General features: G+C 40.4%; 1 protein-coding gene across 5 annotated transcripts in view; it reads right to left on the bottom strand.

Moving 5' to 3' along the window:
• Nucleotides 1-1965: 1965 nt before the first annotated feature.
• LOC137604788 (plakophilin-4-like) overlaps nt 1966-24550 on the bottom strand; it is a 64212-nt gene continuing 41627 nt past the window's right edge. For all 5 annotated transcript variants that reach the window (XM_068328839.1, XM_068328841.1, XM_068328840.1 and 2 more), the window contains 15 exons: nt 20649-20819; nt 16971-17175; nt 15918-16050; nt 14689-14902; nt 8510-8693; nt 7837-7954; nt 7146-7337; nt 6794-6967; nt 6416-6566; nt 5414-5606; nt 4958-5042; nt 4580-4697; nt 4345-4485; nt 3574-3638; nt 1966-2967 (listed from right to left, as the gene is read on the bottom strand). In XM_068328839.1, coding sequence (XP_068184940.1) covers nt 2722-2967; nt 3574-3638; nt 4345-4485; nt 4580-4697; nt 4958-5042; nt 5414-5606; nt 6416-6566; nt 6794-6967; nt 7146-7337; nt 7837-7954; nt 8510-8693; nt 14689-14902; nt 15918-16050; nt 16971-17175; nt 20649-20819 — 2390 coding nt within the window. In that variant the 3' untranslated portion in view covers nt 1966-2721. The remainder of the gene's footprint in view (nt 2968-3573; nt 3639-4344; nt 4486-4579; nt 4698-4957; nt 5043-5413; nt 5607-6415; nt 6567-6793; nt 6968-7145; nt 7338-7836; nt 7955-8509; nt 8694-14688; nt 14903-15917; nt 16051-16970; nt 17176-20648; nt 20820-24550) is intronic.

The raw sequence follows: 24550 nt of genomic DNA, 5'->3' as shown, positions 1-24550 counted from the left end.
TCCGGTTTGGTTGAAACTGCCAGGGGTATAAACCCCCTCCGGCATTACTCTCGGGTTCACTGGAGTACGCAAGCCCCTCCATCATGACAAAGTTACGGTCCAGGAGGGGGTATGGGGATCAGCACCTCTGAGGCCATGGTTCTCGACCAGAAATGGGCGATAAAATCTTTAATCCAAAATGTTGAGAGCTTACCTCTGTGTCATGGAGAGAATGGATTCTGTGGGCTATATTTTGAGCAATGTGAAGACATTCAAAGAAAAAAGCAGTATTAACTTTTTAGTGGCATTTAGTTGAAATATTAATATTGTACCATCAGAGGGGAGCTGGGAAGCCCTCATTTTAAATTAAGTCCACACATCATGACAACAGGAAATGCATTTCTGATTGTAGTGATGTTCATTTGAAGACTGATGGCTCAGGGAGCATCAGAAACTCCAACCAAGCTCCCTTTTAACTTAACCTGAAAATTCAAACTGAGTTTTTAATGTTTTCACTTTATCCATGAAGTAGATTTATGTAAATATAAAGACAATCCACTTTTTGATTCAGGTCTTGTTTGTTGGAATTTTTCGGCCTTCCTGATAGGAATTGTGCAAATGAGACAGTGAACCAAACAGTGAAGAGTTCACCCAATCAAATCAACTCTTGGACTTTCCTTTTCTCAAGAAGTCATCAGACTCGTACTCGACAACAATATAGGTGATTGCAGCCTTTGAGCAAATTGAAAAGCTGTCTGTCATAAAATGAGTGGTTGGTAGCCATCCTGGGGCGTGTCTGTAGCTAGGCATTCAGACACTTTTGAAGCATTTAAGGAAAACATTGGAGAACTGAAGTCAGCGATGTAAACAACTTTAAATATGTGTTAAAAGCTACAAACTGGTGTTTTCTGCCCCCCTTGAGTGAACTGTGTCTTTTCTCTGGACAAACACCAGTCAAACGCACACAAAACTGAATTGGATAAATAAGATTTAGAGTTCATTCAGTTTTTACAACATTAACTTTCTGTCTGTGTTGGTGCTTTGGATTGTGTTGGTACTCGACATCTTCTTTCACAATAACTGAAATTTTGGAATATTCTCATGGGGGACTTTTTTTGTTGGTCTATGGTTCTGGACTTCTTTCATGGTATTGCTTTCTCTGCAAAGCTCCAATTGTACCATGTCTCTCAGCCACACATTTAAGGAAGCCAATACTGGAACTCAGCCAGCTCATTTAGAAGTATAAAAATGGAGTTTGTTTTTACACTGCTGTTACATTATGTGGTTACATTAAATTTTGCATTGCAACAGCGTCCTATTACTACGCCTCTTCCTTCTGTTTTTCCATAAATAAAAATGTATACAGATCTGAATTAATAACAGATCTGTTATGACTTGTCCTGCCATGTGGCACACTGTTAAATGCTCCCATTGTTTTTTACTTGGCTTTTATACATATATAACAAACATTAATGCGTTTAATTTGGCAAAGCAGGCAGCGGTAATGTTTGGGAGCTGGGGATACATTAGTAGGAGGTTCTACTGACAAACAATAACTCAAAGCAGCTAATTGTAAAGAAAATACACTGATCGATTTCTGGGACTGAGGTTTGTTCAAAATTCAAAGCGTAACTTGTTTTGATTTAAAATAAAATGTGCCTTCATCTTTGAAATAATATTCTTCCTTGATCAAGGGACAAAATTGATTATCCAAGTGTAAGAAGGGGGTCGATTAGTAATGATCTAGTGCTGTGCCTTCGGTGCAGCTGAACTGAACACGGCTCTGCTGGTTCAAACTGTTTTCGGGTAAATGCAATTAAACTAAACATGTTGTCCCGCGGGAGCAGAGAAAACAACTCAGAAGAGAGAAGTCTTTCATTTCTCCTCTTGATCTCAATGTTCACACTCATTTCTTTTTCACAGAACGGTAGCAGAGCATAAATACGATTTTCAGCTGTACCTGAAAAAAATGCAATGACACGCGTGTAAAAAACAAAACTGACCTTTTATTATTCGTGTTGTATTATGATGCCATCTCTGTCCACATACTTCTTCATATATTTATATATCTATAGAGATTTTAACATGGCACAAGTTTGTTTCTGAACTAGTGCTGATGAATGTAAACTAGGAACAATGTTGTTCTTTTTCTGTATTTACAATAAAATTAAAGAAATGTACAAGACTCCATGGTAATACACAGCTTCAACATTAAGTACAGATATAATTTGATCCCTCTGTACACTAACATCATTAGTTTACTTTTTTTTTTTTACACAAATGAGTTCATGATCCACTTTTGGCTTTGCACATACATGATTCCCCATCTTAACTCATACCTCATACCCTCGCTCACATGACTCGCACCTTTCATCATGCTATCAAGAGTTTCTCAAAGAAATTAAAGCTAACATCTAGACAGAGCAGGACGTACGTCTCCTCATGTCTGGTATCTTCCCTCAGCAGATCCCCAGCATGATTCCACTTCTTATTCTCTATTAAAATAAAAATAAAAAACATTCCTGTATTTCCTTCTTTGGCACACATTCCGTCTTCCATCTGCCATCGCTCACATGAAGTCCTCTCCATACACACACTTTCACTTTACAATAAACACACACACTAAAAAAAAAAGAGCCAAAGTTCATGAATAAGTTCCCCAGCTCCCTGCCTCTCCTGAGGAATGAAGACACCCCCAGGAAGATTTAGGATGGAGCCTCTCGAGCAAGAGCGAGCCCAGACCTAGACCCATGAGTCAGGAGAGCCAGGGTATTGCTCCGCCCGGTACGAAGGCCTCCGTGTGCTAGCGTAAAAGTCCACGTAGTTGGTGGTGGACTTCAGTCCGTGAGGCTGGGAGCTGTAGTCCATCGTGGGTGGATAGGTGATGACCTCCTCCAAATACTGGTCATCGTAGCTGTGTGGATGTTTGAAGTACATTCTGTAAGTATCGTAGTTCCTCCGGCCTGGATCATCTGTATAATACATAGGCTGCAACGAAAAGACACGTGTGGTGAACTCCTTCCTGCTGAAATGTTACCAGTCTGTAAGTAACTTACTACAGATACTCAAGTACTGTGCTTAAAGGTTTTAAGAACTTGTAATCGTACAAAGATGTGGTAATTTGATGATTTTTGGCAAAGAGACAGTTTTGAGGTAACTAAGCAGCAGCAATCACTTTCCAGCCAACTAGTCTTTGAACACTGATGCAACAAAACACTGCTTCAAACGAAATGCCAGAAATCTAAAAGTGATGAAGTCCACCAGAAAACTCTCTCCCTGTCTCCCCATCTCCTCCTCCTCCTCTTCACAGTGCCCATTATCAAACTGGTCACCCATGAATGCAGTGACAGGAGCCTGAGATGCAGCCAGACCATCCTAATCCCAGCAGTCACATTCACTCTGGCTTAGACAAGAGCTAATGAGCTGGGGCATTCGGGGCATCGCTGTTCATCCACAGTAGAATATGTCATTCTAGCCTTATTAGTCAAGTGGGCTGGAAAAGTTGGTCACCCCCTATTTCATGCCACTACTGCAATGCCACACAGACATACAAGGTAGAAGCGAACATTTAAGCAGCGTGATAATAATAATCACCTGTGTTCTTCTAGGTTCGTCTCTTGTGGGTGATGAGTAGTAATATGGAGAAGGCTGTCCAGACCCTGGAAAATGTCAAAAGAGACTGTTTAGTTGGACTTGCAAATACCTTTCACCTCAGATTAGAACACCCCTGTCAGGCAAATGCCTGTTTTAAGAGAGCAGGCTCAGTGTGACGCTGGACCAGGGAGAGAAATAATACAGGGTAATTGAGTTCGCTGCTGTTTTTTACAGAGGCCATGGGATGGGTGTTTTTGTTGGCCCGTCATCCAACTGGTGGAATCCTGAAACACAAATTCTTTGCTGTGTGATGTGTGGACTGTGGAGGCTCATTTGTTTACTCTGACCACTGTATGCTGGTAGACTGGCAAGGACTCCTGTCTGCATGCCCACTCATAGTCTCTGTCTGCAGGCTGTGAGTTGGTCCTGCTTGCTAACAATGGCATCATTGCAGAGCGTCCACCACTGGCTCACCCGTTTGCTTTGCAAAACCATCCAAAGCACAAAAATAGCTCTGAGGCACTCAGAAAGAGACTGACTGCCTCAAAGCCGGGAGGCTTTGGTAGAAATGATAAGAGAACTGTCTTGGCAGGGAGATGAAACTGGGCATGGAATCTGCTTGGAGCGTTATGAGGGATAAAACAGATATTGGCCCGCATAGAGAGCACTGTAGAGTTTCCTGTGATGTGATGTCTGGTGCAGACAGAAGAAACTGTTTGAATGGGAGGTGAAAGATTATTGATATGCTAGATTTAAACCTGGGTGACATACCTGTATACTGCTTCTTATGAATGCTGTTGTCCCCATGGTAATTATAAAATTGCATAGTTGACTGAGCTCTCTGATAATCTCTGATGGTGTCTCTATGCTCTCTGGCTCCCAGCATGGCAGGAGATGACATGGCACTGGCAGCTGTGAAGGGGTAAACAACATCTTTTTTTTCCAGAGATTTGTCTATATTTGGTATCTATTTTCATCAGACAGTCTGTGGTGAACTAGAGCCTACCAGGATGGTTGACTGGGGATGTCTGAACAGTGCTGGTGGGCAAGGTAGGCTGGGACTTGAACCGGTCTCTTTCCAGTGTTGACACAGGAGTGAGGAAATGGTTTTGGTTCCATCCATCCTATTAGAAAAAACAAAGGGAAAAGCAGTAGATCAGTGTTGAAAGAGGTAAAAGTCTTGTGTGGCATCTTAGGAAAAGTGCTTTGTGGTTGCTGAGGCAACATTATGCATATTATAAAAAAAGAAACCATCTGGCTTTATTTAACTTCTAACCCTTTGATATTTGTGAAAGAAATGTCTTTAATAACAGTTAAAATCCAAATTCATCCACATGTAACCATTCAAGTTGATGACCACTGCTGCCAGACTGAATGCTCTCACCTTCTTATAGATGGTACGCAGATCCCGGTACTGCCACAGTGTGTTGAGCACTTGAGCCGCAGCTTTCACCACCTTCATAGAGTACCTGGGAAATAGATGGAATAACGTATCATTTGGAGCATCCTGAATCATGGGCTCATTTTAAATTGGACAGTGAATATTAGAGGACAGTGTGATTGAAGGAGAATGCACCTCAGTGCATTTTAAAGTGGGACATTAGTGAGCATATAGCAGGCTAGATATAGTTACAACTCTGCTCCATCATTCCGCAGGGACTTGAAACCTACGCGCGCTCATATCCACCTTCCCTGTGGCTACGTTAAAGGCATGTTCCAAGCCACCAACTACATATGACTAATGTTTATCATCACGTTTGAGCATGTGCACATGTTAAATGATTACCCTGTACTCTGCGGCTTCACTAAAAGTGTCCAAACACATGCTGCTGTAACACACCTGTCTCCTCTGCCCTTGGTGATGTTAACCAGCTTCTCGATGCCGCCAGTGTCGGCCAGGGCTTTGGCGTTCTCCATGTTTTTGCTGGTGACCTCGTGCAAGGTGCAACAAATGGCCGCCACGGTGTCATCTGACAGCAGGTTTGTGTTTCCCCCAGGGAGGCGATTGACCAGGTCCCTCATTGCATACTTCCCTGAGAGGGAGGAGGCAAAATGAGCCATGCAGTGAACTAATTCTGACACAACGTTCTGCAGGATTGTGCGGAATTGAGACACAGAAGGAGGGGAATCCTCCATAGGTTCAGAGATCTAAACTACATTTTCTTTTTTTATATTGTTAAACAATTTCAATTCAGCACGAGACTGAAGTCAAGTGGCCAGTTCTCCTACATGACTTTGCGTCATCATCGTCACAAGTATCTTGGGACTGTTTTTACATCCAGGTGTTAAAATGGGATTGTTTCCCTGCAGCGGTGCAGAGCAGCACAACTGAAAATACTGAGCACACACACACGCACACCTTAAACAACCCCTGCAACTCCTCCTACGCTCTGCCTACGGTTGTCACCCCTGCATTGCTGAAACTGTAACTTCTCATTAAAACCATTGTGACAGCACATAAAAAAATTGTGTAGTTCATTAAATGGGACAGCTTTGCGGAACAAACATTGTTGGAGTGAGATTCAAAGAAAACTACAACAACTGGTAATTAAAATAGTTCCAGAACAGACAGACAGTATACAGCATGAACAGTATTTTATATATATATATATATATATATATATATATATATATATATATATATATATATATATACACACACACACACACACACACACACACACACACACACACACACACACACACACACACACACACACACACACACACACACACACACACACACACACATATATATGGCACTGGCATATAAAAAGGATGCATATATATATATATATATGCATCATTTTATTAAACTCATCTGCAGACATTGACTTCGCACCTATGAGCTCCTTGTTCCGGACGTCGAGTGCCATGTTCCTCAGAGCGGTGGCAACAGAACACACCACTCTGTCGTTATCCATCCGCAGCAGCTCCACTAGGATAGGCAGCCCCTTCTCCTTACGCACTGCAGCACGAATGTATGCTGCAAACTGTACAAACACATAAAAAAAAGGCATTCAACCTTCATATGGCCTTGATGCCACACAGATAAAAGTTTATTCCATATGGAAAACTGATGTCAGCTCCGGCACACAGGTCAAGTAAATTTTTCTTGACCAGCTGGATGGATGATCTGTGTCCAAAGCATCCCGGTTTCTAGTGTGTGTACAACAAGTAAGAAAGTGTGTATTGGATTGTGCAAACAGTACTAATGTACCTTCCAGTTGCCAGCTGACAGGTTCTGCAGGGACCCTGCGGCCCCTTCCAGAGTGGCAGGATTTGAGCTCTCAGCCAGCAGTGTCAAGTAAGGCTTAACCACAGAAGGGTGCCACAACATCTCTGCTCCCTTGGGAGACTTGGAGAAACCAGGGATGGGTCCGACACCGTCCCACTGAACAAACACAGGGTTAAGTCTGGTTGTGACTTTCATGTCAAAAAATAGAAAATACAGAACAAATGATGACATTTAAATAGAAAAAAATGTCTAAATATAGATATAAATCACAACAGTGTAAACTTGTTGATTTGAATACTGACCTAAACATCTATTTAAATTGCCCCACACTCACTGTATCTTCCTGAAAGCTCTTTTTTTTCTTCTTTTTCTTCCTGCTCCAGCAGCTGGAATCCACCTCTTTACTGGGTGACTCGCTTCCCAGTAAACCATCCAGCTCCTGTCCGCCTATCAGTCTGGATGGCGACATCTCCAGCTCTAGCCGATATGATAAGTTCCTTAGTGTGCAAATACAGTTCTCAACAATCTGCAAGCAGAAATGAGACATGGGTTTATACCAATAGCGTTTAAATAAGCATGACATACAAATTGTGTGCAGCAGACAATCAAGTTGCATAAATCAAGTTATGCAACGCAATGTCCCATCACTTAGAAAGAAAATCTAGGCAAATTATTTGATTCAATTTTGTCAAAATGATGTACAAATTTGATGTCAGTATATCTAATGCTTGACAGGACAGCTTTGCGTCACCAACAAGCTACGTAACTGTTACATGTCTTTTACAGTGCAAATGCATGTTTGAAAAATATGAATTAATTTCTAGTGCTGCCATGAAGAATATATACTGGTTTGGGTGGCAAATGACATAAAATAAATGCTGCTGCAGGCTAAAAGAGTCATTCAGACACAGGAAATAAATGATTCAAACAGGATTCAGCTGGATTCACTTCCAGAGTCTGTTACAATGTGGTAGCACATTCCTCAGGGGTGTGTGTATGTGTGTGTGTTCTCTGTGTGTGTATACCTTGCTGTCGAAGTCAGAAGTGTTAACGCAGGCTTTGATGACGTAGAGGAATGAGTCGACCAGGCCCTCACAACTACGCAACTGTTTTCTGGCCTCCTCACCTGCTGAGCTCAAGTTCCTTTGAAACAAACACACACACACACACACACACACACACACACATGCAAACACACTTTAATTACATCTTTTATTCTGTCTTGCTGACAAAAAAAATGAACACAGAAAAAGGTGGTTTTGAAGGTTTGTATGTCCCACTTCAAAAAATAGTGTGGGTTTTGCCACCCACATGATGTATGTCATTTATAATGTATGAAATGTGAATTTGTTTTTACTGATGAAACAAGGACACACAATAACACACTCAGTAATACTAGCTGTCACCACTTTAAGGCTGAAAGAGTCCTGCATCACATCTTTACTGGAAGAATTCCCAGGAGGGAAGCTGAGAATATTACATAATTGACAGTTGACAGTTTTTTATTCATAGTTTAGGTATTAACAATGTTATTAAGACAGAATATTTTGAAAACAATTGTGGTTTGTCCCTTCAACAATATATTTGCCTAAACAACACAAGCGGCTATGTCAAACACAGGCTCCTCCTGTGATTGATGTAATGGCGCCAGTCGTCCACCACGGGGCACTAGAGTGCAGTGTTCATCAGGTGGTATACCTCAGGCAGCCCGTGGTGTTCCTTAGCACCAGTGAGGAGTGGAACTTCAGCTTATGGTCGTCATCAAAGGTGGTGGTGCTCCATCCAGAGTGAGGGATGATCACAGTGTTGGTCAGACTTGTTAAGGCGTCACGAATGATTGTCATCTTGACGGCATCACATGACGACAGGTTCCAAAGCACCCCTACGGATATACCCGCACACAAACACAGACATTGAGACAACTGGCATGCAAACTTCAAGTTAGGTCAGCTGTCACGTTCAACAACTCGAGCTTTTAATAACTTGCTGTGTGTGGATGGGCTAAACAGAAACAAGTAAAGAGTAAAGCACAGCCACACGGTGTTCCCCTTTAAAAGTGAGGCACAGCTCTGGCTTTACATCAAATCTCATCTAGGGAGGATATCCTTTGGGCAATACTAGCTTGAATTGGAAAAAAAAATAAAATAAAGAAACCGATCCATGTGGCATGTGTTTGGTCATTTGAAATGCTGTCAACATTTCACTCTATTTAAATCTACTTTTGGATAATACAACTGATAATCATGCAAAATCTAGGCAGCGTTTGATGCTCCATCTGTCAAGGATTAGCCAGCATGTAGCATGTTCTTTTAATTAGTTGCCTCTTGCTGCTGGGCTTAAACTAAAGCACAGGCCGACTCCTACAGAGGACCAGCCAACTTGAAGGAGACTTATGCTTGTGAGCAAAAATCTCCTGCAAAGAGAGGGAGCCGATACAAAATGTCACCGGAAAAAAAAACTGCATTATGAACGCACGGTTTGTATGTATACTGAGAACTCTAGGCGAATCTCGTAACCTCATTTCCAAGGAAATCCCCCACCATCCTCATCAAACCAATGGAGACAATAATAAGCTATTATACAGCCCAGGAGCCAGATTTAAGCCCACGTCTCACTAAAAGCTAAACGGACAGATGTGTGTCTGCCAGGCAGCATCTCTTCCATAGATTTAATTTACTTTTGTACAACCATTCCTTTACAGACACTTTAAATCCATAGCTGTACATTTTTAACCTTTAGTCTGATTAAATAGTGAGACAAAATGGGAAGTAAGAGATGCTTGGCTCTTGAAAGTATGCAACAGTGTTTGCAGTTCTCATGGGACAGTTTTGGAAACAATTATTGTTCTGAAATAGGACCACTAAAGCAAAAATTCTCATGCCTACTGAACAACTTCTCCAGTTCTTTCACCTCCACAACCTGCTCCCTGTACAGTCAGTAAATTACCACCTCCTAACGAGTTATGTTGGAGATCAGTCTCATTTGCTTTCAGCTGCTTGGGCCCGTCTCTGAAATGTAAACACTGGTGTGATATCAGAGCCGGTAGTCTAAGCAGAGCTAAGCTCCAGAGAGCACAAAGAAAGAGGGGAGGCGTTCAATACAGAGAAAATATGAAGCTCTTTAGAATGTCTAACAACTTCTGAAGCAGTTGCTCAATAAAGGAAGTGAACTGAGAACTAAATGGACATCTGCAGAACATGTCATTATCTACAGATACTCAACAGGCTTGCCTATAAATCAACATCACCTTCTTTATTGGAGTTTGCTCAGTTTGCTCAGTCTTCGCAACTCCTTCTTTGTCTCCTGCCGTCGGTAAAAGTAAGTTATGTCAGTGCCTTTAAAATCAAACATTTGCAGTATTGACTGTTTTATTGAGCCATAGAATTCATATAGCAATAATAAACAAAGAGACTCAACAGATTCATGGCATCATGAGTCTTGGGTTGGTGTTTTCACTTTCATTACATCCTTTACAGTGAAGAGATACACGGGCCTCATCTTCATACCTTTTATCAAATACATAAGGATTAAATTAATCTTTTGTTGGTTTACTCCCAAAGTGATTGCCAACTCCATTACCATCCTTTATCCTTAATCCGCAGGGCAGAATGTCATTGACTTTACGAAGTGTGGTAAAGGAGAACGTTAGCACCTCATCCTGAAAAGATGCTTTTCCTCCTAACACTTTCAATTGTTGGGGTTTGAACTAGAAAGTTGTCGGTGCTGCATCAAGTAAATGTCAGAGAAGAAGCTTGGTTTGTGCTTTTTGAGGTTTAGGGAGTGTTCCTCACTAACTCCGTCACTTACTGGAGGTTATTGCATATCGTTGACAGCTAAAATCGGATCTGGTTTCTCATTTTTCATTTGATCAGATGTTCTTGACCTCATCCGCTGTTCTAAAACAAAAAAACACAATAGCTCAGAGCAATTGACACCAACACTTGGTAACTGGTCTATGTGTATTGATGCTATCTAAGTCTTTGTGTAAGTAGGAAAAAGATTAACTTTCTCAAACCAATGTTTTTTGACAAAAGTATGAAAGTTCACCAGTTTTAAACTTTTGTTCTGTCTTAGCCAATCTACTTCCAGTACATGACTGAGGACCAAAGACGTGGTATATAAACTGATCATAATGATCATTGAAATCTGGTGATGTTACAGGACAGTACAATTTTGCAATATTAGTTGGACTAATCTGGCTATTCTGTATAGCTGATATTAATGACATATAAAAAAATCAGGGTGAAAGATAAAGAACTCATGTGCAGCTTTTGACTATATGTTGGTTTGTTTAAAAGATTACCACATTCACCTTCTCTCTCAATGGAATTAGCTAATCTGAATTTTAGTGTTAACATTTTGATGGTGACAATGCAGTATTTTCGATGAACACATCTGGATCTAGCTTCTCACAGGGATATCAAATCTAAGACAATTAGCTTCTGAATTGGCCTGTTCTGGCCAAGTTCTGAATGAACCCTGCATCATCCAACACATCGCTGTGTATAAATACCAGAACACTCTAGGCAGAGAGAAATCTCCACACTGGTGTAACACAACTGTCAGTCATAAGGAAAAAAAGAAACCTACATAAATACAATCAGTTAAAAAAGGCAATGTACGATAAACGTATTATGAATGCATTATTGCACGTATTATGAAGTGAAGCACAGCAGTGGAAAAGCACAGAAATTATTACAAAAAGTGGATCAACTACATTCTATGGTGTTATTGCTTAAACAATATCTTATTGCAACCGATGGGGACTATAAGTGATGCCCCTGAAACCTCATCGATTATATCCTAAATGAGCAACTCTTTATACAAATAAAATCCCTCTGTACAACAATTACCTTGAAGTATACACAGTTGTCCTGTGGATGAGAAACAGGCTCTGAAAGTCGATCGAAATAAAGTCATGATTAAGAATGAAGCTCAGATCGCCAAAGCAAAGTCAAGATAAGGGGGCCGATGTAATACCCAGTTCAGGCAGACAGCATTGTGTGTTGTGTGTGTGTGTGTGTGTGTGTGTGTGTGTGTGTGTGTGTGTGTGTGTGTGTGTCTGAATGTGTGTGTGCATCTCTCTGGTATTATGGAGCTAATGGCTGTGCTGTGAGGCTTGGCCTTTTGATCTGAGTGGCTATTTGAAGACAAAGCAATAACCGCAACAGCTGCTGGAAGACGATTCAGGTGAAGGAGCCGAGTTCTCTTTTGTGTGTTCTCACAACATAACCTCTGACCTGGGGGAAGGGTGGGGGGTTGTTGGTTTGGACACCTGGACTTCCCAGCAGCTTCAATGAAACAATGGAAGTCAGACGAGCTTCTAAAGCTGCTTTCTGACAACTGTTTGATTAATATTGCACAAACAGTAAAAAGTAGAACTTCCGGTAAATGATTTCTGCATTGAGAACTCACTGTGTAGGACAGATAATAAATGACAGAGGCAAACAAGAGCTAAATAACTTTCCAGAAAACAAAAACTGCGCCCCTTCTCCCACCCTTCCAAACCTGAAAATGCATGTGGGTGGATCAGTGCAAGGCACGTCATCATTGACGATATCTAGAAATGATCCTGCTGATCAATGGATCATGGCAACAACTGAAGATGGAGAAAATGAAACCTTTAAACACTAATATTGAACCCCGTCTCTGGGAAATGTCTGCGCACAACTAATTTGCAACAGCCAATATGCTTTCTAAGGAAATGCAATATCTGCCTGTACTCTGTTCAGAGATGACATTTATTTCTCTGATTGAAACATGCGTGGTGTACGGAGGCGGCTGACTAAGATGATGGCTGTTCAAAGACTCAAACAGCAGAAACCATTTCCGCAACACACTTGTTTTCCTTCAGTTTAATTAATAGAATTTTGTCATTGTGCTATGAAATTATATACTGTAATTGTATTATTATATTTCTTTTATGAAGGTAGTTGATGGTGGAGGTTAGAAAGAACACATTTTTCTTTTATCCATTCACACAGTCCACTAGCCTGTGTGAATATTATGTGCGAGTAGGATTTACATGTTTTCACTGGTCGGACTGACTAAATATAATGACTGTGTAACAGCTGTCACCGGATCTATTATGGGAATTAAAATGGTCATTTGTGCAGGTAGGGAAGATGCATGTAAAGTGACTGAAGAGGCAGGGTGTGTGTCAGCTACTGGTGCTCTCCATGTGTGGCTTACAGCAGGTGTGTTCTCTTCAACTACATAAACGTGTGCGCTTACGCACACAGACACAAACACAGAAAAGAAAACTAACTAAAAAAGGGAAAAGTAAAATCATACTTGGGGATGTCTGTATAGTATCTACTCTGTTATGTGTTATGTTCAATAATTTTTCTTATCTTGGATTTCTGAATAACTTTCAACTAAATTGTCTTTGTTGATGCTGAACATGATGAGACAGCTCTGATGAAATACTCAGTGGACTTTGATTTAATACTAAAATCACACACACACACACACACACACACACACACACACACACACACACACACACACACACACACACACACACACACACACACAAACTGCCGTTTTGACTGTTTAAAACAGATTGTTGATGACCATATGCCATTAGATGCATTTCTTTATGATCAGGCTTTAATTCACATTCTATTTCCCCAATTTTCCATCTCCGAACACATTTTAACTTCTAAATCAGTGTATAGTAACTAATGGTGCTCCACCAAGTCTGATTTACACATCACAACATTTGCACATAAAACAACATCTGCACATTTTAGGTCTCATTTTGTCATAAACAAAGGTTCTAATTGAAACCTTTGGTGTGAGATTTCCTTGACATCCGCCTGAAAGCTCTTCTCGTCAATTGTTCTCGTCAGTTGTAATAAAACAGAGGTGGAGCAGCACTTCTGACCTTTTCTAATTACTCCACATGCTGGGGTCTGCTTTGCAAATTAGCCACAACAGGCTCTCAGGCTGGTGGATGACTGGGAAAAATAGAACAACTCACTAAAGCTACCATTTGAATAGAAGAAATGAAATAAGAAGTTTTGGGCCATAGACTCCTGTGAGTTTCAGCTCAATCAAAGAGACAGATGTCACTCTTTAAAAATAACTATTATATATCCTCTCCTCTGATGGTGTTAAGCCAAGTAAGCACACTGAAACAGGAAGCAATCCCATTTCAGGTTCTACATAAATGCGACAGATAATTTGTATTTGCTTGTTTCCCTTCAGAAGCCTGCTGGTCTGTAATCCAACCATGTCAACCTGGGGGCTGTGGTCTGAAATAGCTGACTCAGCCACCTAGAAGCCAAATGTCTTGGCTTGCTTATTTCTGTAGTGCTCCACCCTGATCCGAAACAACATGGATTTACAGTACATCACAGCTTAGACAACACACAGCCCCACGCAGAGGAGGAGACTTACAGGGAGGCTTAGAGGGACCATTATTAACCAAAAAACCTCTTAAATTTGCATCCTGTGGAAATGAGGTTTCATTTTTTTGTACATAATCATGAGCAGTAGTGACAGCAGTAACTGTAAATTAGGGAACACCTCCAGGACTCTGTTAGTACAACATTCCTAATCTTGTTAAAGGTATTTTAATTTAGTCTTTATATCTACAACTGTGGTTTACCCTTGAATGACGCCACAAGATGAGAATGAGTCACATTCAGTAATCACATGAAGAGTCACAAGCGACCAAACTATTACTGTACTGCAGTAAACATAAACATACCTCTAAAAAGGAAAGGAAAGTCACATAATTGACGAAGAGAAACAGAAAAATGAGGTTAAAATCATCCCTTTACAATAAGAGGTTTGAGGGATAAAGAATAAGCATGATCAGGAGACAGAGTGATGTAGTGCAGACACCTTCTCTACATGTGCTGACTTACCCGTGACAAGCTCTCGCACTTCAGCATCTACAGTCTTTCTCAGCAGGCGAAGCAAAGCTGGAATACCTCCTGCGTTTTTCACCGCAACCTTGTTTTCATCCATTGATTTGCCATACACAAGGTTTCTCAGAGCCCCGCATGAATTCCTCTGGACCTCAAGGACCTTGTGGTCTAGAAGGTCGACCAAATGTTTAATGCCCCCCAGTCGACACACCTATGAACAATGTGAATGACATTAAATCACATAATTAGGAGTGAAAAAGATTATTTGTGAAAACCAAATGTATGTATTTATTTATATAATGTATAAATACATGTAATATAAACAGAAAGTAGTCATAACAGACAAAATAGTTTTGATCTAATTAATGGTAATCTTTAACCGTAGATTAATTTACAAATTTTTTGGAAAAGATAATGCAAACCAGGAAAAAAACAAATAAATAAATTGCTTTTTTAATTTTTTGCTTTTTTAAAATTTTATCGCCGTATGAATGTTCAAGTTATGTTGACATTTGTTGTCTAACACCAGAAGACAAATTCTTCATAACTGATGCCGTCATATCATTTGTGTGCCTCTGAGTCAAACTTCAACTTTCACCAAATTGTAGTATGGTGGAAAAGGAAAAACATGACATTCAATGTTTGGAAGAACAAGAATTACGAAAACCTGTCAATCCTGTTACTATTCAACTATTTATACACGGACAATTTTCATTGGTTTGTAACATGAACAATATACATGTGTTATTATGTCTATGTGTTGGAACATGAACCCGGGTTGCCTCTATAAAAGGGTTGCTGAGTCAAATAGTCCATGTCTTGACAGACCCAATTAGAATGATCACTAATATGCCCAAGATTTAGCTGATGTCCTGTAACCAGGCAAAACCACTAAAAATAGGACCCATCATGAAAAAAAGCAAGAGTGAGATCAACTAGAACATTTGCTCCTGATTTAATTGGGAGGTAAAACCTAAACTGCACCATTAGGTCACTAATAATCTGTAACTGCCTGGTAAAATTGAGTGTTTACAAAGAGAGCAAGAATGGAAAGTCAAGATCAAGTCAGAAAAATGGCATGTGATAGTTGTGTTGAAACATTTACAACTGGTTTGAATTGCAGTTTTCAGTGTCTATTTCACATTTTAGTGACGTGGCTTTTCCTGTGTGCTACAGAACAAATGGAAGGCACCGCAAAAATAAAAGCCCAATTTTAATAAACCTACCTCTGCCTTAATTCTGTTATCGCCATAGCACAGGTGCTGCAGGTAGGCTGCTGCATTGGCCTGAACTGAAGGGAAGTGGTGCTGCAGCATGTGAAGCACCTCAGCCAGCTCTGGGTCACGCCAGGCGAACTCCCTAGAATTAAAGTTGGGGTGGAAAGTTATTTGCATGATGACTGAAACAAAAAATAGATGTTTCTTCAAACAAAAACACAGTTTCCTTCAAAAAATGAATACTGTACATCAAAACATTTGCGCAAGCTGAAAAAACCAGGAAATTTTATTCACATCCAATTATATATACGTAGGTACATATAAAAATTCTACTTTGGTCACGCCCAATTTACTGATTTTTTTTTAAAGCAGAATATTAAAGGAAGAAGTCACAAAGTCACATGAATAAAACTCAAACAGCAGCTGCAGAATGTATACAAAAGTAGGTTACGAAACTAGACGGGGTTGCCCAAGTTTTTTTTATTTTCATGATACCATAGCCTGAATAATCAAAGCTGTACTTGTCTGCATGACAGGAGTAGAAGTAGCACTTCTGCATATCTGAGAATCTATTGTTACAAGGTCAAGCACAGTGGAGCTAGTTAAAAGGCTCTTGCTGCATGTCACCATCCAGGGTCTTTGGAAAGTATAAGTGAACTGGTGTTAAACCGGCAAAACAGGGATGCCTCTTAAAAATAAGTAGCCTCTCTTGATGACTAATTCTTGCAAATGTATGCTAGACATTTCCAAATAATGAGTGTTTCTATACCTATGTACTCACGTGCTTTCATTGGGTTTGATTCGGTGGGTTAGCAAAGTGTAGCAGTCATTTTCAACTCCATAACATCCACCATTGAAGGTCTGTTTTAGTTGATAACATTTAATTCTGGTGGTTTTCACTATTATTTAAGTATATGTGAATATAATTAAATATCTGTGTAAAAAAATTTTCATTTTCAAAAGAGTACAAGTAAAACCTTTAGCAAAATCAGAAAATCAGGTTGCAAAGTTTGATTCACACAGCGTGAAACACTGGTATACTAAAATGTGGGCAGCGCCTACCTGGGATCCTTCTGAATGCTGTCTATAGAGGGGGAGCGAGTGGCACCATCATCCATGACAAGAGCCTGGCGAGTGTAGCTGTGATCAGAGGGCCGGTACTGTGCTGAGCGATACGGATCAGCATAGGCTGTGTTAAGAGCATAGTTGTTTCTTTGGTAGATCATGGCATTGCGCTGGCTAGGCGTCCGCTGGAGACTCCCCACACCTGAGGGGCAATAAATAAAAAGCTTAAGAAGGAAACCCCCTACATTGCTGCCAAAAAAAAAAACATGGATGGTGAGATTTTAACAGCCTTCAGACCTTTTCAACTAAACTCTGAGCTGTGTACTAAATGTGAACACATGCTGAAACAAACATGAAACTGTTCCAACAGACTCAGTGAATTCTAAAATCTGCAATGAATTAATGACAAAAATAAAACATAGCTCCCCACTGATCCACGAAGCGGAGGTCTTCTTCAAGTGGTTGTTCGCTTGTTTTGTTTTTACAAGATTGTGTTTAGTCAAAGGGATCTTGCTGGTTTTCAAAGAGGACAGGAAGCCACAACATGTTCAATGATCCATAAATCCTTTCCCTGCCGCCCTCTTGATCCTTTGTTCCATTGTATTCTCAAGCTAACTTTGCCAAAGACAGCAGGGAAGCAATATTAAACTATGACAAGGTCCAAAAACACAAGTGGAAGCATTATGAAGACAAACACGCAAAGAAGCCATCCTTCCAGACAAAGTCCGAGATTCAAAGTGACAGCATTTCATTTCATCTATCTGTCCTCTTTTCATTCGCTCCAAGTGATATTATGACCTAGTTTTGTAACACAATGGGTCACAAACACAGAAATAAACAAGTGGGTTGGACTTGGCCCTCCTTCTCACCAGTGTCACATGACCATTGGCAAGCTGACTTCTACATTGGTCAGATTTCTACACCCTTTGTACAGGACTGGGCATGCGCATGCTCCAACGCCCTCCTCCCACAAACCAAGACGTCAACTTCTGGTGCTGCTCCAAAAACGTAATTTCTTGCATCAGTGCTCCTCACTGTTTGGGCACGACCACAATGCAATATGTTTTTCTCCCGAAATGTGAGTGAGCAGAGCCAAAGATACTGGAAGATAAATCATAAACAATAAATTAAAAATAACACAGTGATGCTTTGCGATTTTACCAAAAGCATTTGGATTCCATTTTCTCGTGTGTTCTGACAGGAATCGATATTTCCACCAAGCATTAAAATCTTCCAATTGTACATGAAACTACAGAGTAAGCCTCCAAAAAAGTCTGCAGAATGAGAAAAAATAAAAAGCCGGTGGGGGAAAATGACCCAATGACATTTAATTTCGAAACATAACAAAGAAAATGCTATCACATTGATTTTTCTAATGAGGTAGCTCTTACAAAGAGTACATATTGAACACCCCTTCCTCCTCTGCCCCACTTGCCTTATCTCAGTAAGGCTGGAACAAACACATTTTTGTGGCTTTTCTGGAGGGCTTCTTCACAGCCTCAACAGCATTTAATAGTGAACTTATCAGTATGAGCAGATCTCCAGTGTGCCAAGGAAAAGGCTAAATGGAGTGTGTGTGTGTGTGTCGCTGAAAGCTAAGCATGTGTATCTGAGGTTGGAGGAAGGATGAAATGAGAATGCTAACATCAGGAGAGCTTGAAGAAAGCAGACTGAATGTGGTAACCAGCCTGTCCCCTGCCCCCTCCACCCTTGGCTCATTCTCTGTGTGACAAACAAGTAATGGACTCCTTTGTGGCTGGGAGACACATCAGTACCTGTCTATTAACTCGTTTTTCACCACCTCTGTGTGACGGTGCAGGGAGGTATGGAAAAAATACACGGAAGGAGAGGATGACACAAAAAGGAAAAACAGAACAAAAAAGAAAGAGAAAATAAACAGTAAAAGACAGATGGAAAAGCAAAGTGATCTCTGTCTATTAAGAGAAAATAAAAAGCACCAATGCTGACATACACAAAGTCTGCACATGAAAATCAGGAGGGAAATGAGAGGAAAATAACAAAAAAAGAGTCATACTAGGTTTGAATTTCTAATCTATTACACATACACAAATGCACTCAACCATTTTAGAGAACTGTTGCAGAAACATTCAGTCAAATCAGTACGTGGCCATCAAGTAGCTAATGATGACCAACAATAGATAATTACCTAGGATGACTGAACAAACTACCAAAGAAAAAGTAAAAGATTTGGAAAATCATGTTCCCTCATGGTATCAAATGTCCTTTAGCCTGGTTTTGGCTCCATTACTTTAAATTAGTACTTCTGGTTCCATTTTATTGTTAAAATCACAAAATGTGCCATAAGGAAACACACTTGCGGCCTAAAAGGTAACACTTAAAATCAGTGGTTCTTAACCTGGGTTTGATCGAACCCTAGGGGTTCGGTGAGTCGGTCTCAGGGGTTCGGCGGAGACGGAGGTCAAGAAAAATATCTGACACGATGTGTCGGGTGGTTTGCCGAACACACACGAATCACTGTGTACGTATGACACATCATGTCAATTTGTGATGACGTGCCCCCCTTAGCCATCAGTGGCTGCAGGTGATCACGCTACATCGATTAGCCTACGTGTGCTACAGGGGATTTTGCGCACTCAGTAGTCTATTTATGCCTGTCATGGTGGTACGTCGGGCGACACGGTGGCGTAGTGGGTAGCGCTGTCGCCTCATGACACGGCAGTTCCGCACGCTCTGTGCGGTGTTTGCATGCTCTCCCCGTGTCTGCGTGGGTTCTCTCCGGGTTCTCCGGCTTCCTCCCACCTCCAAAAGCATGCGCTTCAGGTTGACTGGCCGGTCCCAAATTGCCCGTAGGAGTGAGTGTGTGTGTGTGTGTGTGTGCATGGTTGTCTTTCTTTGTGTATGGCTCCGCGGCGCACTGGCGTCGTGCCCCAAGTGTCCCCTGCCTCACACCCTATGCCAGCTGGGATAGGCTCTAGCTCCCTGTGACCCGCTGCGGCAGATAGAGGGGCAGAAAATGGATGGATGGATGATGGTACGTCATCTGATTGCTTTCTTAATATTTTAATTCATAGTAACTATGTAGAGCAAAAAAAGTAAGTGGTCGGACAAATATGAGCAACGTGAATTTACATGTACTGTATAACGGAATGTGATGGGAGTCAGCGTTCCGCATAATTTGTAAAGAGTAGCACTTGCCAAGGTGAAGCCACGCATATCTGAACTGGTAACTCAATAAAAACAGCAGAAGTCACACTGATTTGCAGGTAGGTCATTTCATGTGAGTTCATTTACTGTCTTGGTTTTGTTCTTTGAAAAAGATGACATTAATGCACAATTCATTAAATACACCAGTAAAGCATATACTTATGTCTCAAATTTGGAAAAAAAAAATTACTAAAGAAGGGTTTGGTGAGTGAGCATATGAAGCCGGCAGGGTTCGGTACCTCCAACAAGGTTAAGAACCACTGCTTTAAATGCTTCAATCAGCACTTAATTTTTCCTTAAAATTCAATTGGAGAGATTAAAGAACTGAAAGTAAAAAGTGATGTTTTATTTTTGCACTGTTAGACATGGACTTTGCATTTGATATCAATATATAGTGATGGCCCACACAATATTATAATGGTGTTCGCTGTGGGTGTTTTGTCATCATCCTTACATTGATCTTAATGCGTATAAAAATTGTGGACAAACCTGAAGCGCTTCTATAGAGGGTACCCTGCTTGACATGGCTGGGGCTCCGGTACAACGGACCCTGGAACGTTCGATCCTCGTAGATTGGGGTGATGTGGCGGTCTGGAGATATGGCCGACCTCATGTCCTGGCCCAGATGGCTGTGTTGACTGGCATATGAACTCCGCACTCCTGAAGATGTTGGGAGAGCTTTTAGTGAGTTATTGGTTCACTGCAGAACGCTCTCATGATTTCACATACAGCCACATAAGTGAAGTCTCAAAGGCCTGAGTCCAATAAGAGCAAAGATCTGTCAATCTGTCCCCACGTGTCCTATAAAAGGGTAACTGAGCAAAACCTCAATGACTTTCAGCTAATTTACTTTAATTATTTATGGATAATAGTATCAGTTAAATATGTAAAACGTATGAGGGTGCAGCCAGTCTTTGTTTTCCATTTATTCTGCTGCGGTACAAAAAACAGCTTAAAAGACTCGACAATTGCTTGTGAATAACAAACAATGTTGCCATGACCCCACATAAAGTCTACATGGGTAAAATCCACCACATATGAGGGCCATCTAGAGTTTATGCAGGATAAAGGAGCGTAAGAGCCAATGAGATGATGTCAATATAATGGTGTTGAGGAATGCGTGAAGGGGGAAACAGCTTCTGTGGTCATCCAAAGCTGTTTAAATCAATCCACCGGACTTAAGAAAGTTTTTTGAGGATGTTTCTTAAAGACGTTTCTTGAGTCCAGTGGATTGATTTAAACAGCTTCGGATAAGCATGACCTGGATAACTGAGAACCTACACAGACAGGTTCTGTAGTCAATGTACAGCTAACCTGATAGGAAAGAGGTAAAGAAATGCATTGGTGAGGTCTCTAATTTAAAATTATTTCCCAGAGAAGCCAGTCTAACAACAGGCCTCAGGAGAATCATACAGTTTCGTCTGACCCACATTTTGTCCAGATGTGAAGCAATAATAGAAGAATGAGGCAACAACATCTGTTGAAGAGTTCTCCCATATAAAACACCCTCAGCTATGAGACTACTCTCCCCATGACCTTCATTCTCTTATGCAACCAACCTCAAAGTGTTTCTTAAAAAGTCTTAGAAGATCTTTCTTAAAAAGTCATCTTCAGATCTGGCCATTTTTTTTTTGTCATTTGAGCTTAAAATGCTACTTGAATTTCTTTAAAATCAAGATGTACTAAAAACCAGAAATTATTTTTGCCTTAAGAACTTTTAGTCTGATATACAGAGAGAATTGAGAGAAGTATATGATCATGTTCTAACAACATATTTATTAACGAGATATTTATTTGGCAATGATTGTTTCACATACAAAGTAAAAGAAAAAACAGGATCAGTTCTGATTAAAACATGAAACAAATCTGAACCTACATCTCTGCATCTGTATTAAATCCAAAATCAGTTATAGCTCTACACTTTAATGCCCAATGGACCAGAATACAGAAGGCAAAGAATTGCTTACTGCACATTGCACAAGTCTCCACTGGGGTACTCGTCAACAACTCAGACACAGCCTGCTGCTCAAAAACAAAACAACCCAAAGGAAAAAAAAAATCCATGCAGGAACAGTTAAACAAGGGATTCCTATCACAGACTGTGGAAATGAATAAACATGAATACTAATACCGCATGGGAGAAAGGGGCTGCAGAGGCTGGGTGAGTGAAGATTTAATTGTAGCTAGTGGGTCGAGCTGAGACTTCCGTCTTCAACAACAATAACTACTTAAGCAAGTAAGTAAACAATGAAGAAATCATGTTCCAGGTGGAGACAAAGGTGAACCGCCCTAATTAATGGTTCAGTTCATTTTATAATTGATAGTTACGATATTAAAAAGTGTTCTGTAGCTGTACCAAAAATTTTACATATACACAGACACACAGACACACACACACAGCATAATATGGAAAGTAATGACTGAAAAATTATGAAGCAGTAAAATCAGAAAAGTTTGGGTTTTCACCAGCAGAAACCTAACCGAAACTATTTATCTTGCTGGATCAAGATAAATAATTAAAAAATAAAATGAAGCAGATATTTGATAAATAAACACTAAACTTAAAACCAGATAAAATCTGCCAAAATCTACGTTAGATGTTTTTAACAGGACTTAACTGACCTGATCGTTTGTGGTCAGACTGGAGGAGGGTGTCGTTTTCATTAGGCATTGATCTGTGAAAATCAACTTGTAGGAGGGTTGGTCAATCTTGATTGTGGCTTTATACAATTGTATGACAGGTAATGGATGCCAAAACCACAGGAGAATTATTTTGGTGTCTAATGGAGGATTTTGTGGTTAGTCATGTTTGCTATTATAATTACCATTTTTTATTATAATTTAATTATTAGTATCGTCATACTAATAATTTGGCGTCTTAATTTGCATCCCCTGTCTTTTATTTTGAAGGGCCACCCTAGTATACATTCCCACTCCGGCCTTCATACCAGTTTTTTTTTCTCCAATGTAAATGGAGAAAAATGGAAAACCATTCTTTTGTCCTTATAATTGGTTATGCAACAGAAATTATCATTCAGTTCTATTTAATAAATGCAACAAGCCACTTTATGCAAAACATTTTTAGAGAAGAAGGTTTTAGCCACTCAGGGGTGGAAGTTTTTTGGCTTTTGATGAGCTCTCTAGTGGCTTTCTTTGAAATGAATGCAATAAATACCAGAGATTCCAAGAATTAAACTTAACAAATTCTACTAAAAACTAAAAATAACTTTGAGGTACAAAGGAATAAACTTAAATAAGCAGCATGCATTAAAAGAGTGCAGTGAATAGCCATGCATTGCAATGCAGGACGTTTAGAGGGACAGTAATGCTACTGCTGCTGTGTGTTGTAGTGAAACAGTCAAAAGCCCAGAAAGCCTTTCACTCAGTGGTAGGGAACACAATGGCCACTAGCAGCCGCTTGGCAAGAACTCATTTCAGATTCTCTTGTTCAAAAGGTTTAAAAAAGAGCGACGGGAGGTTGTTGCAGGAATAAGGAAAGGCATGAGCAACAAAGAAGGCAGGGGAGAATGTAAGGGGGAGGAAAAGAAAGGATGAAAATGAAAAGAGGGTTAATGAAGCAGACCGGACCACAAGAGACTTCTCATTCCGCGTAAAGCCTGACCATATGAACCAGGCTTTAGAGGAACAGAATCTACCAGTCTCAGAATTTCTTGTGCACATGTCTTCACCTCAGTAGTCCAGCTACTGAAACTCGCAGCATTCACACAAACTCAGAGTAAACTAATCTATTTGCATTCTGTATTCTGCTCCCCTGATAAAAAAAAAGAAGCTGCAGTCAGTTCTAAAAACCTCTGCAAATTGTCAGGGCGAAATAACATACTGGTGTCTTTTGAGGATGAATGCCCCACATTCCTGGTGCGTTATAGTCATTTAATTCTCCCCCTTCAACCCTCTCACCGTGGCTTTAACAGATTACACTTGGCAGAGGCTAGATGATGGGCGGTGGTGGCTTGGCGCATGCTTGCTCTAGAGAAACAAACACTTAAATAGATGCAGCTGACTGCATTCCTCTAAAAAATCACTTTCAAAAACCCTCTCTAAAGCAGGAGAACTGGCATGATAACCAGAAACTCTTTAGACATAAATGAGAGAATGGCTGTAAAATGTTAACCATGTTACCATAAAACTACCACATTGCTTAGTAGACTAATAATGCATAGTTGCAGATATGTAATATCTTCTCACTCTCTATCTAGATTGCTCTGACATGAACATCAGGCATAATTAGGGACAATGTCATAATTTTCCCATTTTTGAACAGCAGGGAAAATATGACTTCATGCCAGTATGAAGGCAAAGAAGGCAGCAAGGTAGGAGGTAGGAAAGCCAAAATTATGGAAATATAAGGAGAGCAAAAGACAGAAAATGCA

The sequence above is a fragment of the Antennarius striatus genome, chromosome 12 (genome assembly GCF_040054535.1).
Source record: "Antennarius striatus isolate MH-2024 chromosome 12, ASM4005453v1, whole genome shotgun sequence".
NCBI lineage: Eukaryota > Metazoa > Chordata > Actinopteri > Lophiiformes > Antennariidae > Antennarius > Antennarius striatus.
The sequence above is the reverse complement of the archived record's forward strand: the minus strand, read 5'-3'. Positions and strand labels throughout refer to the sequence as shown.